The sequence below is a fragment of the Aythya fuligula genome, chromosome 1 (assembly GCF_009819795.1).
Source record: "Aythya fuligula isolate bAytFul2 chromosome 1, bAytFul2.pri, whole genome shotgun sequence".
Taxonomy (NCBI): Eukaryota; Metazoa; Chordata; class Aves; order Anseriformes; family Anatidae; genus Aythya; species Aythya fuligula.
Genome location: NC_045559.1, coordinates 65,904,076 through 65,918,609, shown reverse-complemented (window position 1 = coordinate 65,918,609; position 14,534 = coordinate 65,904,076). Strand labels below are relative to the sequence as shown.

The 14,534-nt window shown below is 44.4% G+C and overlaps 1 protein-coding gene across 1 annotated transcript; it reads left to right on the top strand.

The window, feature by feature from the left end:
• Positions 1-3,698: 3,698 nt before the first annotated feature.
• On the top strand, positions 3,699-12,786 carry LOC116488494 (aldo-keto reductase family 1 member B1-like). The gene is made up of 10 exons (XM_032186086.1): positions 3,699-3,798; positions 4,055-4,222; positions 4,680-4,796; positions 6,045-6,122; positions 6,496-6,618; positions 9,881-9,987; positions 10,151-10,232; positions 10,766-10,849; positions 11,328-11,410; positions 12,151-12,786. The coding sequence occupies exons 1-10, from the start codon at positions 3,733-3,735 to the stop codon at positions 12,191-12,193; spliced, it is 951 nt and encodes a 316-aa protein (XP_032041977.1). The 5' UTR covers positions 3,699-3,732; the 3' UTR covers positions 12,194-12,786.
• Positions 12,787-14,534: the final 1,748 nt, after the last annotated feature.

Below are 14,534 nucleotides of genomic sequence, written 5' to 3'. Positions count from 1 at the left end.
TGGAATTAGAAAACACAGAGAGACCTTGAAATACAAATTTACATTTGTACTCAGTCTTGCATCAGTGCAACAGTCAGAAGAAGACAGCACCTGGGAACATTGGATAAAAACCTCCTATGAGGAATGTGAAGTAAAGACCAGGTTCCTGTGGATGAGGGAGACAACCAGGAATTTCACCACTTTAAAACTAACCCCAAGAGTCGGTTTGTTCATTTGTTTTTCCCTTATGTACCCACCCGCCACCCCTTTATCCCTCTTAAATTTTCTTTATGCAGAAAACATACAGGTGTGTACTGGGCAGTACTTTACACAGGCTTTCTTCTGTGTGTCAAAATACAGCAGAGTGGTGACTTTCTTTTGGATATAACTACTTCAACATGTGCTTCACATTATTGCTCTCTGTGAAATTCTATCCTTATGTAAAAACTATTAATGAAGCCAAACTTTTGCATACAAATTCATTCAAATGCCAATATTTAAAAAACAAAAACAAACGAACAAAGCACACAAAATTAATCTTTAAATGCAACAATGAAATAAGAATCCTGCCTGATCAAAAATATTTTCTGCTTTAAAAATCTGAGTATATATGGTTTTGCATAGTCTGGAGTTAGGAGTGAGACAGGATGTTGGACCATGTGTACAATTTGGCTGCAGGAATTGAATTCTTTTCAATGGTCAATTATTTTCATGAGTTCAAGATTCTGCTTTTTGTAGACAGAATTAATATTACTTTTCCAACTAAAACTTCTTTCAAAAAAAAAAAAAAAAAAAGTTATATACAACCCCCTAGGCCAAGAACGAAATGTGACTTTTGCTCATAAGTCACAGGCAGCTGCTAAAGGCTCTGAGTGAGATTCATCTTGCCTAACTTTAGGTGCCTACACAGCACAGGTGCAGACACTCAACCTGTACCTCGGGGTCATCCTCCAAGCTGCAGTCACAGCCAAGGGATGTCTGAGTGAAACAAGGCAGCAGTGTTCAGTGTGATGCGTTACACCCACGGTACCGCAGTCCCTGCATAACAGCTGGGAGCATGGAAAATTACTACCCCTCTCTAACACTTTTTCCCAGGTCAGCCACACTACTGGGCTCCCAACATTATCCTTGGCCATGCTGCAGATTTCACACCTGTCTTCTGGCATGCTCCCCTCAGTACAATACATAAGGACAACACACAACATCCCAGCAGCTTATCAGGCAATGCCAGAGGGGCGTTAGTAACTACCCAGCCTTTGGGGCTTTTGGGCCATGGCATCAGGGATCACCCACCCCATTCAGAGTCCCCTACCCCTTCCCTGTAAGCACAATCCAGCAGTGCAAGGAACTGCAGTTAATTACTTCTTTCTTCCCTGGGGGCATATCCAGCACCTGTGGGATGAGCGGGATCAGGCCATTGCCCCACACAGCTCTTGACTAGCAGATCCCAAAGCCCTCCTCTCTTGCGCAGGGCCCTGCTTGCAAGCAGCACACAGCCCAGACTCTGCAGGGCTCTGTTCTCCCCTTACAAAAGCCACATCCCAAAAAATCTGCAGCAGTGGCATTTCCTCAACATTTGGCTGGTCCCCAGCATTTTTTTTTTCAAGCACATGCAGCACTTGGGATCAACAGACAAGCCCAAAGACAAAAAGCCTTGTTAACTCCAAGGAGGTAAGAAGCAACCACAGCATGCTCCTGGTATGATATGAACGCAGCGCGAGGAAGAGGCCAAGGTCTTCTCTTTGTGCCAGAGAGAAATTCCTACTGCCATTGGCGACTTCCCCCAGGCACCCACTTTTGCTGTGATTCCAGCTGGAAACTGACATGCTGTCACCTCAAAGCACTGATTTTGGCTGTGTTTGCACCTGTCGGTGCCTACAGCTGCAGACCCTTGCAGCTGTCCTCCTTACAAGCAGAGGCGATTGTACTTTGTGCTTCTGCCACCCCCTGAGTTTTCCTTTGCACGTTTTCAGCGGGCCACACAGCCTCTGCTGGTGAAGCCCACCACCTCCACAAGGACATACCCACTTCCATTATTTTGGACCTGGTTCGTCCCAGATCCCAAACACTGCTGGTCTCCGAAGTCTCCGCTTGTGGTGAAATTAGAGTGCAAAGTCAGCAAAACAAAGCAAGAAACTCATGATACTACACATCCTGTTTCAGTGCGAAACCTCGTGCACAGATCAGGAAAAAAGAAAAGAGAAGCCCTTCCTGCAGCGTGCAGCTCGGCCTCTGCAGCATTCACAGCCGAGGAACAGGCAGGCACGGCACCAAGGACGGGCCCTGCAAGCTTCTCCAGGCTGGCTGCCACCCGGTGACACAGGCAGTGCTTCTTCCTTCCCCAAGGCCCCGCTGCCTCGTGACAGCCCCAGCAGGGCCTCTGGGAGAGAAAGACAGCTGGAAAATGGTTTGCCTTAGAGGCGAGGGAAAAGCCTCTCACTCACAAGAACAAAGAGCAGGGCCCAGTGCAGAACTTCTGCCCCAGGTCTTTTGTAACAAGATGGAGACATCTCCCCCAGCTGAAAGCAGCAGGGAAAACCGAACTGAAAATGTAGCGCACGAGCACGGGGTTATGTAAGTGCTTTGCGATCCAAGTGAAAACACATCGCATCCTGCCGGGGACGGCCGATGGCGCTGACACAGAACAGGAGGACCATTAGCGAGGAAAATCCATTACCTTGCCCGCCCTTAGTTAAATGGAGCAAAAACCTCAGTGCTGCACAGCGCACAGGCCTCTGCCGTGGGAGAGGCACCTGAGGAGGCTCCCCACGTGCTCCTGTGGCCAAGGCTGGCTTTTTCCACTGCGCTGTAGCCTCCTCGCCAGAGCAGCACGCGCTTGTCCACAGGGTTTCGACACCGATGTTGGACGTGCCAGCGCGTACTCGTGCAATACAAATTCGTTTTGTCCTGCGAGGCCCTCAGCACCTCCCTGAGGACGGCGGGGCAATTCGGCTATGATGTCACGCACTAAAAACTCACTGTTCCTCTCCTGCAGCTTTCAAAACACGTTAAAAAAAAAAATAATAATAACAACAATCCCAACATTCAAACAGAGCTCTTTTTTTCTTAAATCTGGCTTTTCCCAAATGACCCCCGGGCACCACAGGGAAGGGAAGGGAAGGGAAGGGAAGGGAAGGGAAGGGAAGGGAAGGGAAGGGAAGGGAAGGGAAGGGAAGGGAAGGAAGGGAAGGGAAGGGAAGGGAAGGGAAGGGAAGGGAAGGGAAGGGAAGGGAAGGGAAGGGAAGGGAAGGGAAGGGAAGGGAAGGGAAGGGAAGGGAAGGGAAGGGAAGGGAAGGGAAGGGAAGGGAAGGGAAGGGAAGGGAAGGGAAGGGAAGGGAAGGGAAGGGAAGGGAAGGGAAGGGAAGGGAAGGGAAGGGAAGGGAAGGGAAGGGAGGGAAGGGAAGGGAAGGGAAGGGAAGGGAAGGGAAGGGAAGGGAAGGGAAGGGAAGGGAAGGGAAGGGAAGGGAAGGGAAGGGAAGGGAAGGGAAGGGAAGGGAAGGGAAGGGAAGGGAAGGGAAGGGAAGGGAAGGGAAGGGAAGGGAAGGGAAGGGAAGGGAAGGGAAGGGAAGGGAAGGGAAGGGAAGGGAAGGGAAGGGAAGGGAAGGGAAGGGAAAGTGGCCCCGAGCAGCGGTCCCGGGGGCTCAGCCCCGGCGCCGCCCCCTGCCCGCCTCCCTCCCTCCCTCGCTGCGCTCCGGGGCGGGCCGGGCGCTATTAAAGCGGCGTGCGAGAGGCTCCGGCGGTGCGTGTGGAGCCATGGCTACCTACGTGCAGCTGAACACGGGGGCCAAGATGCCCATCGTGGGGCTGGGCACATGGAAGGTGAGCGGGAGGAGGCCCGGCCCGGGCGGCGGCGCGGGGAAGGGGGAGGCCGCGGGGGCGCGGGGCCGCTGCCCGGCCTGCGAGCGGCCTGCGCGGAGGTCGGCTTTTTTGGGGGCTGTTTCTCGTTCGTGTTTTTTTGTTTTGTTTTTTTAAGTGTGTTTTCGGTGGGGTGGCTTTCTGAATTTTGGTCTTAACGGGCACGAGGCCTGCGGTGTGTTTGGGTGGGCGCTCCTCAGGCGCTGTCCTTCCCCTTCAGTCCCCGCCAGGGAAGGTGGCAGCTGCGGTGATGGCCGCTATCGACGCTGGGTACCGCCACCTGGACTGCGCCTTCGTGTACCAGAACGAGAGCGAGGTTGGGGACGGCATCCAGAAGAAGATCAAGGAGGGGGCTGTGAAGCGAGAGGAGCTCTTCGTGGTCAGCAAGGTAGGGGCCTGGGGGTGTACGAGCCCCGGGGAGAATGGTGTTCTTGTGGTAACCCCAGGTCCAAGCTTCTTCTGTCGTCCCTACCTGCACAGAGAACTAGGTGGGATATGTGCTGAGTACAGGAGTGATGCTTTGAGCTTTTCCCAGCACTAAACTTTGCTATTGTCTTTTATGCAGCACCTGACCCTGTTGTGGGTAGCTTTTAAATAATGACTTAATTGGTCGAGGCTGCTTCTGTTGCCTGCAGTGCCCCCCTTCAGCTCTGTGTGCTGCCACTGCATCACTGGCCTTGCTATCGGGGGCTGTTCCTGCCCACAGAGCAAGCCTTCTTTGAAGAGAAATAAGAACCTAATTTCACACTCTCTTCCAAAAGAGAGATCTCTCCTGATTGGGACAGAAATGTTCCAGGAACTTTTAGCCCAGCAGCTCATGGTGTGCCTTGGCTTTCTGTCTCCAGCTGTGGTGCACGTTTCATGAAAAACATCTGGTAAAGGGAGCCTGCCAGAAGACTCTTGCTGACCTGAAACTGGATTACCTGGATCTCTACCTCATCCACTGGCCCCTTGGGTTTAAGGTACAGTAATGTGCTTGGCTTTCTGTTATAGCTGGCAGTTTTGAAGAGTTACAGTCTTACAGCCCAACAATGTCTCCATCTGAGAAAGATAATCATGTGCCTGCACATGAGTCAGGCTGTTGATTCCTGCTTCTGAGATTCTTGCTTGCACAGCACCCTCTCTTTTGATTGTAGAAGAAGTAGACCTAGTAGTAGGGGCAGGTTTCCCTGCCGCAAGTATAAATTATGCAGCTCTAAATTATGCAGCTCTCGTTCTTATTACTACTACCTCTGTGTTGTCTCTTACAAATCCAGAGTATGGTCAACAATGACTTGGTTCCTGCTTTGTGTGAAGGAGGGTGGTACTCTGCTGTCTGACAGACTTTTTTTTCCCCTCTGTGTTTCAGACTCAGAGAATATTTTTCTACTTCTGTCTGTAATCACTGCATCTTTAATATTAATATAAATTGAGTTGACCGTTGCTGTAGGAGTTGTAATGTTCCACAGACTTTACATTCTAAAAGGTTGAAGCTTTTTAGTTCCTAACTTTAATGTGCTACACACAAAGGATTTGATGTCTGCTTGAAAATGTGTAAGCTTAGTCTGTTACAGCCTGAACAAAATCTGTGCCCTACCTGTTGCTTCTGAGATAACTGTTCTTTGTGGTTTTCATAGTATCTGTATCTTTAATATTAGATTAATGTGAACAGAATTGTCAAAGTGAAAATGTGTTCAAGTATAGTAAGGTATCCCTAGAAAACACCTGCTTTTGGAAGTTCGTAAATCATAGCCAGCCCTAACTGGGACACAGACTGTTGCAACATTCCCTTTGCCAGCAACTGAAACAATGAGGTTCCCTGTGAAAGACCTGTCAGCAGATACGGTCCTCACAGACTGATGCTCCTAGGTCCTAAGTGGGTCCTTACTACAAAAATGCACAGCTCTTATGTGAGCATAACAGTGTATCGTATTAAAATGCATAACACAGGAAGCAAACTTGTAAGCTGGAAATAATTCTACAAGAGAATTGTCCTGTTTTACATACGTATTGTGGTGACCCAACAGACTTTGCTGTGTCCAGTGAAGTAGTTGTCTTTATGAGATGACTGCTGACAAAAATGCCACAAACCCATGTGAAGGCAAAAGAAAAGACTGAAGAATGTAGATAATGAATATTAGTATTTCTTGCACTATGTTTGTGATATCATGGTCTTCAGCTGGTGTTAACCTTTACAGCAGAGAATGTTTCAAGTGTTTTCTCACTGACAGGCAGGAGAGGACCTGTTTCCAACAGATGACAAAGGCATGTCAATACCCAGCAACACTGATATTCTACATACGTGGGAGGTAAGTCTGCCCACAGCAAGAGTCACATCTTCTGTCCTCAGCTGTTTCTGCCGTGCCTTCACTACCTTCAGCAGTCTAAACTGTCTCATGTACACAGAACTACTTGAAAGGACTCACTGGTACAGTGGTGGATATTTAAATGTTGATTTTTTGTTTCCAAGTCATCATGAATTCCTGTAATCTCAAAGAATGAATCTTTGGGCTTTGAGACTGGAGATGTGGAATAAATATACCAGTGCTTTGTTTGTCTCAAGACAAACACTGCAGATCTAAACACATTCTCTTTGTGAAAAGGACAAAATAAGCCATGTTAGGAAAAATGTGTACAGACCCTTTCATACATATCAGATGCTGATTTGGCTCTTTCCATTAGGCCATGGAAGAGCTGGTGGATGCTGGTCTGGTAAAAGCCATTGGAATCTCCAACTTCAACCATGAACAGATAGAAAGAATCTTGAACAAGCCAGGATTGAAATACAAGCCTGCCAACAACCAGGTAAGCAGTTCAGTGACCAAAGATGAATGCTTTTTTCTTCTGTGTTTCAAGTATTATGAAAATCTTCTTATGGGATAAGGTTGGAGTTTCTGCACTACTGCTTGAAAGGAGCAGCTCCAGCATATCTTATTTTGGAGGGGGGAAAAAAATCCCCTGAGCTTAAATCTGCATTTCAGTTGAATAAAACCCAGGATATGTACAAGAGCTTGGTAGAGAATTGGATGATTTTTCAACTCTGTTGTGGAGAAGACAGTTCCTGTTGTTGATGACTTGAGACTAAAGGAAATGAACAGGGAATGCTTTATGGACTGCTTACAGATTTGAGGAGGGTTGGGAGGAAATGGACTTAGAAGGTAGGCTGTAAAGTAAAATTGTCCAGGTGTATTGGCAACACTTAAAATTTTAGGAAAACACAGACTGCAGAAGACTTCAGGATATAGTGTAATGTACAGTTTGGAGCAACATCAGCTGTGACACTTGATCAGGCTACCCTGGGCTTTATCCAGTCAGTTCTTGAAAACCTGCAAGGCTGGAGACTGCACAGCCTCTTGAGGCAGTGTGCTCCACTGCCTGACACCCTCTCCTTGTTAGGATGAGGGAGTTTAGGGAGTTTTCCTGTATCTAGTCTGAACCTGTCTTGTTTCAATTTATGCATGCTGTCTGTTTTCCTCTCACCATGCACCACTGAAGAGCTTGGCTTGACTTCTGATGACCTTCTTGTAGGTATTGGAGAACTTACTAGGAGCCCAGAAGCCTTCCTTCTCCAGGCTGAACAATCCTAATTCACTCAACCTGCCCTAATACAGTAGGTGCTCTGGCCCTCAGCCGTCCTGCTGTCCCTCTGCTGAATTTGACAGTTTCCCAATCTTCTCCTGAGAGGACTGGGAAGGGGGCAATGTGGGCACTGTATTCTGAAGGTGGTCTGACAGATGCTGAGTAGAAGGGGGTGATCGCTTCCCGTGACCTACTGGCTGTGTTCCTGTTGCCAAGGATCACTACTGGCTTGCTTGAAGCCATGGCAGGCTGAGCTACTAGGTCCTTCCTAGCAGAGCTGCTCCCCAGGCAGTCAGGCTGCAGCCTGTGTCATTGCTGGGGGCTCTTTCTTCCAAGGCGCAGGGCTTTGCATGCAGCTTTCTTGAATCTTGTAAGGTTTATGTAGGACTTCTCCCACTACCTGAGTAGGTCCCTCTGAAGTGGCAGCCCACCCTTGAGTGTTTTCTCTTGTCCACTTCTCTCCACTGGTCAGTTTGGCATCACCTGCAAACATGACAAGCTCATAGCCTGTCAAGTTGTTGAGGAAGACAGGTCCTGTGATAGATTTCCTGTGTTTATCTAGTCTTGTCCTAAACTGCTCTGCTTATTGTGGGACTGCAGTAAGTTCTCAATACTGAATTACAAGAACTGGTTAACTTACTGTGATAGCTTGAGCATATGTACTAAAACAGGATCTTAACACCTGTCTTCAGAAAGCTAATGGGAGTATTCCCTGCAAGTCTGTCCATTGTCAAACAAACCTGACAGCTGCAAAATTCATAATTCTGGACTAACTTCATATTCAGTCCAATCTACTTTTAGGAAACTTAGAAGTCTTATCAGACCTACCACACCTTGTTGCCAAAGAACTTTTCACTGTAGTTGGCAACTACTCCTCTGTCACTTGTATAGGGGATGTTGACCTTATGTCTCTTCCACACTGCTAAGTTTTCTCACCAATGGGTGTTGTTGGCTGTCCTTCAATACCTACTGCGTCTGAAGAAACAGTTGCAAGTCTGAAACTCTTGTCTTGTGAACTCTTACCAGTTAGCCTAATACAAGATTATAGTGCTTCCTGCAAACCGTTTCTCTCTGATTAGTTGGAATTACTGGACTCTAAATGAAGTGTCTACAGTGTCATTCTCGTTCTTAACTATGAATGCAGCCAGTATGCAAGTTTCATTCATGGTGAGATACCAGTTTGGCAAGGCAGTAATTACATTATGATAATATTGCTAATTAGTTCATGAAGAAGATCTGAGTCAAGTATTTAATCATTGTCAGTGTGTATTGCAATATCTTAAAATACTTATTTAAATGTATCGGAGGCTTTTCACCATGGCCTGAACATACCACTAGATAATGCAACTCAGGAATTTTTCAACTTGAGTTCAGGTGGGCAGGTAAGGATGACTTTGCCTCACTTGTATGGTCTGAATCTTACCTATTGAATAGCAGAGAAAATACCCAACTTGGCTAAATGCTCTGTTATTCTGAGTAGTATTGAAGCAAAATAAATGTATAATTTGCCTAAAAACTGAGTTGTGCCCTGTTGCATCTAATATTTCAACATGCTTCAGAAGAGAAACAGCCATGCAAGCTTCTGATAACAGCAAGCAGCCAGAACCATAAATAAAGCAGTCAAGGGTGTAATCTAATCCCATGATTTATGCTGTTGCTCCACCTGCCAATGGCATGTTTCTTTGAAAGCTTGAATGACAGTGTAGTCAAAAAGGTTTTTGAGTTTGCCTGCTAAAAGAAGAGTACTGCTCCCTGGTATGAAATTATCCTCAAAGTCCATCTATGTAAAGCAGCAAAACTTCATGTTAATTCAGTGCTGCCAGATATTTGGATAATGTCTGTTCTGTACTACATATCAGTGCATTAACTTGCCAGAACACAGATCTGGTGCACTAAGAAGTATGTAGATAGTCTTCTGGAAACTAATGGTAAGCACAAATGCATTTCTAAAAGTTATATAATGCAGAGTAATCTGAAGATCTAGAATCTGTAGCAATTAGTAGCTACTTTCAATATTTGCAGACTGGGAATATTCTGCATGCTTATTGACATAAAGCAGATAAAAAGGAATGAAACAATGCCTGTATTGAGGCAGTATGGAATCTGTAAAAACCTAATACTTTTACAACATTTAATTAGGTAAGAGGACTTTGTACTCTATTGGTCTGCTATCCCATTGTTATGACTTTATGGTACTTCTGCATGTGTGTCTCATTGAACTGAGATGAACTTCACTTCAGAAGTTAGTAAGATGATAATTCATGTTAGAAATAATATGGATCAGGAAAGTTTTAAGAAAATGGTGTTATAGTTCTTGGACACCTGCACTTGCAAGCAGAAGGGGAATGGGGATATACAGAAACAAATGCTGCATAATATCATGCAGACTATAAATTACAATAAAAATCAACACTTGGTTGGATTTTAAAAAATAATGAAACATGAAAGCAGCTGTGCCACTGTCAGTTTCTGTACTCTTGTGTTTCAGATCGAATGCCATCCATACCTGACCCAGGAGAAGCTGATCAATTATTGCCAATCCAAAGGGATCGCTGTGACTGCATACAGTCCCCTTGGCTCTCCTGACAGGCCATGGTAAGACTCACTCCCATTTTGCAAGGGCGCTGGCAGGGATTACGCTTGGAGCATTGAGACTCCAAGTGCTCCATTAATCATTCATCAAGATACAGATTCCTGTTGCTGGGTTGGCTCTTTCTATGGAGGTTTCTTGCCACTGGTCTTTCTTTGCTCTGTGTAGGGCTAAACCAGAGGATCCTTCCCTTCTGGATGACCCCAAGATTAAAGAGATTGCAGCCAAGCACAACAAAACTCCGGCACAGGTAGGTGGGTGCTGGACAGTGGGTACTGCTTCCTGTAACACAGGATTTGTTGTTCTTTAGAACAGCTACTGACAAACAATGTAAAATGAAGAGCTTGACTCCTCATTCACTGAGCTGCGGTGTTATATAGCAGTGCAGCTCATTTATTGCATAGTCTGAAATGCTTTCTTGAAAGGGTTATTTGACCATCAACAAGAAACATTTTCTTGACCCATCTTCAAATGTTTGTCTTCTAATCTTAAGCCGGTGCAGAGAAATGAACACTTGTGTAGACTACCTATGTTTAGGTAGGAAGGAAACAAACCTTGTATCATAAGACTGGAAGGGCTACCACAGGGCTCCACTGCTCTATTTGCACTTCAGAAGGCGCTGCTGAGACTTAGGTACAATTTGAAATGCAGCTCTGCTGTGAGTGGTTAGTTCTGCTGAATTGTACAGTTTACAGCTCCTACTTTCTTACAGAACAAAAGCTCTTCTCTCTGACTCAGTGGTATGCTCTGACTTCTTTCTGACTCAGTGGTCTCTTTCTGCAGGTTCTCATTCGGTTCCACATCCAGAGAAATGTGGTTGTGATTCCCAAGTCCATCACCCCCCAGCGCATTGTGGAGAACTTCAAGGTGGGTGATTACAAGTGGCCAGTATGCAGGGATGGCATCCTTTCCCTCTGTGGAGCAAGTGGTCCTTTCTCAGCCTTCCAAAGTAATCCTCAGATGAGGACTACAGTTTTTCTCACATTACCTATAATGAGGGCTAAGCTAAAGCTGAAACTGGAGACACAATGAACAGATGCATCCTTTACAAATAGTGTTGCAGAATGCCTCCATCCTCTAAATGCTCAAGCTTCTTGGAGCAGCTGGCATATAAAAACTCCAACTTCTGAAGCAACTTCTGAACTTTCAAATGCTTCCTTCCCTCCTTCTCCCACTGCTAGTGGAGTCTTGGAAATCCAAAGGTGCTTTTTTCCTCTTCCCCCTTCTTGAAGCCACCATTTCTTCTCACTAGCACCCCTCCAATGTGGACTTGTGCTTTAATTCTATGAGTCTTGCTTAGTCTGATTTGTTTGAAGAGGTGATTTCCAGCTGTTTCTCTTGTTAGGTGTTTGACTTTGAGCTGACTAAAGAAGAGATGACAACCATTCTCAGCTTTAATAGAAACTGGAGAGCCTGTGCAATGAGCACGTAAGTGATATTTTTAAACTGATAAGTTGTCACAGTTTTGTGTACTAGACCTGTTTAAGGTTCAGGATACTCAAACTCAATTTCCAAAGAGTTCAACTTCAAAATATTTTTTCACAGTAAAATTTCAGATGTTCATATCATGAACCAAACTATGATGATCATAAAGCAAACTTGATGTTCATCTTGAGTTCAGTCTGCAAGAAGGCTTTTGTAGCTAGAATTCCGAGAGAAGGATTCTTGTTCATAATCTTCATTTTGTCTATATTGGAGATAGGAGTATGAGGCAGACTCAATTCATGATCAACTTTGCTTGTGGAATTTTATTTATCTTTACTAACTTTTATGTATGTTATAAAAAAGGCACTATGATCTTAATGGGTTACTGGAGAAGTGGGTGAACATTCAAGAAGTAATGTTGAGGATTTGCAACTTAAAAGCCTGAAGCTAGATATGAAGTCTCTGAAAGACTGCAAAAAAGATTCTCTAGGCAGTAGACAGTAAAACCTTGAATTAGTGATCTGTGAAGTGCCTAGGTCCCACAGCCTGAAATGCTCAGCCTGAACAACAGGAAGATACTTGAGAATCTTTGTTTACAAATGAAACACATCACCAAAGAAAACAGAAGTCTGAAACTGACTCTGTTTATACAGTTCAGTTCCTCCTCTGATTCTCTGCAGGGAGTACAGCTGCATGTAGTATTTTTCAGCTGTTAGAATAATGTTCTCCTCGATTTCTTTCAGGTGCAAAACCCACAAGGACTACCCTTTCAATGCAGAGTATTGAAGATAGTTTCCTGCCTCTCCCCAGACTTCTCAGATATGCTTCTGCTGTTGCCTTTGAGTTGTCTATCTAGCTTTCTCACTGCATCAACCCTCTTTTTTGCCCACAAAGACGCAGTGTGTGTACCCAGTGACTTTGGGTGTGCTTTTTGTTGTTTTTGTTTTGTTTTTCTTTTGAGGAAGGACATGCTAAAAAGTTTCTGAAGAGCACACTGTGTGGACTACAGTAGAGTGTCTTTGCCAAACTGCATGTCTGGAATTGGTAAGCAAGAAACATTGAGAAAGTTTGAGCTACTAGTCACTTACTTTGGAATATTGTGAATTGTAGCTAGTGACATTTGTCTGGATCTTGTCTGGAAGGACCAGGATATGACAGATTTTGCATAACTAGGTTGAGGTCAGATACTTTCTAATTACTTCTGGATTTGATTTTTTTTTTGTAACACTCCATGCTCTTTTCCTCTAATTGGAAGTACCAATTTTTTTTAAGTATAGCAGTTGCTACATGGGTAGCTCTTCAAAAAGTGTATAAGTCCTGGTTTCTTGGTGATATAAAAGCTGGGTTTGCTTATAATAAAATATAGTTTCATTACTGTGTGTAATGACATGGTTATTTCAGCAATGCTGTTAATGGCAGCATAGAATAGCTGTATTATATTAGCTGTCTGGTTACACAAATGCAAGGAAAATTACTGTTCCCCCTAGAAATCCCTATAGCTGATGTTAGCTTCTCACACATAGCCAGCAGGTTATCTATTGAATTCATGCTACTGCTTGTGGAATGCGTGAGTGTTAGGCATTAGTGTGTATCAATGGCCACAGGTTCACCTTCGGCCATTGAGTAGCCTACTTGAGCCTCTTTAAATACTACTCTTACAGTATGCCTGACAGTTAATATACTGATGTTTAAATCTATTTTATGAAACTGGCAGTATATTTGGTCTAGTAGAAAACTCATTCCTTTAAAGACATGAAGCCTACACAGAATCCTATGGGATGTTTTAAGTAAACAATAGAAAACATGTGCCTTCCAGGCAGGCAGCATGTGATGCAGGAAAGGCTTCTGTGCTTGTACAAGCAACAGCTGCAAATAACACAAAATGGATTTCTAAAAAACTCCTGCATCATGAGCTGGCAGATCAAAAGCTTACTACAGTGTTTTGGGAGTACAGAAGTAAGCTTATGGCCACATTTTGACACAAGATATCCTTTGCTTTATTTGTTCTCACAACACATGCTGGTAACGATTCTCAAGTTGTTGCCTTCTGAGAGCTGCTTAAGTCTATTCACAAGAGGCATTTAGACAGATGTAAAAATGGTGGCTAGTGTTGGGGTGATTTTCTTGGGTGTTCTCACAAATTTCTTTCCAAGGTCTGACTTGACTTAGAGTATGAAGGAGGGTGTGTAGTCCTGACAGGAAGAGCGTTCTTTCTGATGGGGTGAAAGAAGGAGATAACAGAACTGCTAAGGCATGATTACCCCTAAACAGTGAGCTTAAGGTATGCTATGTAATTATGGAACCAGAATCCTACCTTCAGGCAAACTCTGCTGGCTTGAAAAGCAAAGCAATAAAACATTACTGCCCAGTGAATGCAGCTGTTCTCAGAGTATTACTCTAAGTCGGCTTGTTTTCTGATTCTGACAAAAAAAAAAAACAACACAAAAACAACACAAAAGGTACTGAGGAGTCATGCTAATTTAAAACTTGCCTTTCTGATGAATTGAAATGATTGTTATATTGGGGGAATGGGGTGAACACCATTTTTGTTATCCTCAAATGCTTTTTAAAATCTTTCCAGTATAGCTGATGCCAGACTTTGTGCAATACACATTTGGTCAGAACAATTTACAACAGGCTCAACAGACAAGATTGCATTAAGATGCATCGGGGAGGGGAGAGAATCAGTCTGACTCTAAGCAATATTCTTTTCCAGTGCTGATTCTTCTAACATAAATTGATTATAATTACTTTAAAGTCTGGTCTTAAAGGTAAACACAGAAAGTTTCAGCTCCAAAAGTGGTTCTGTATATTTATAATGCAATAAATAAAAGCCCAGAGGCATCAAGAAAAAGCAGACCAGCTAATGGGCTTAGATTAGTCTGAGCTGTGACAGAAAACTGTTTGCGGCATTGTTGACTTGCTTGGAAATAACATCTTTGTGGCAAGTGTTCCAGCAAAGAGTTATATTGCGGATAAGGGACTCCAAAATAGCACATCAGGCTCTGTTCACTTCCTCTGTTTTCATTTCACTGTAACTTTATGGAAGTTCGTGCCTGGAATTTTTCCATTCTCAGAGTAGGAATTTTTCCATTCTATGAGTAGGAATTTTACTGGAGAAGGCTTT

Coding starts and splice junctions, on each gene's coding strand:
- LOC116488494 (XM_032186086.1), top strand. CDS start 3,733: ATGGCTACCTACGTGCAGCTGAACACGGGGGCCAAGATGCCCATCGTG. Junction 9,988..10,150: donor GGCTCTCCTGACAGGCCATG/GTAAGACTCACT, acceptor TGCTCTGTGTAG/GGCTAAACCAGAGGATCCTT. Junction 10,233..10,765: donor ACAACAAAACTCCGGCACAG/GTAGGTGGGTGC, acceptor CTCTTTCTGCAG/GTTCTCATTCGGTTCCACAT.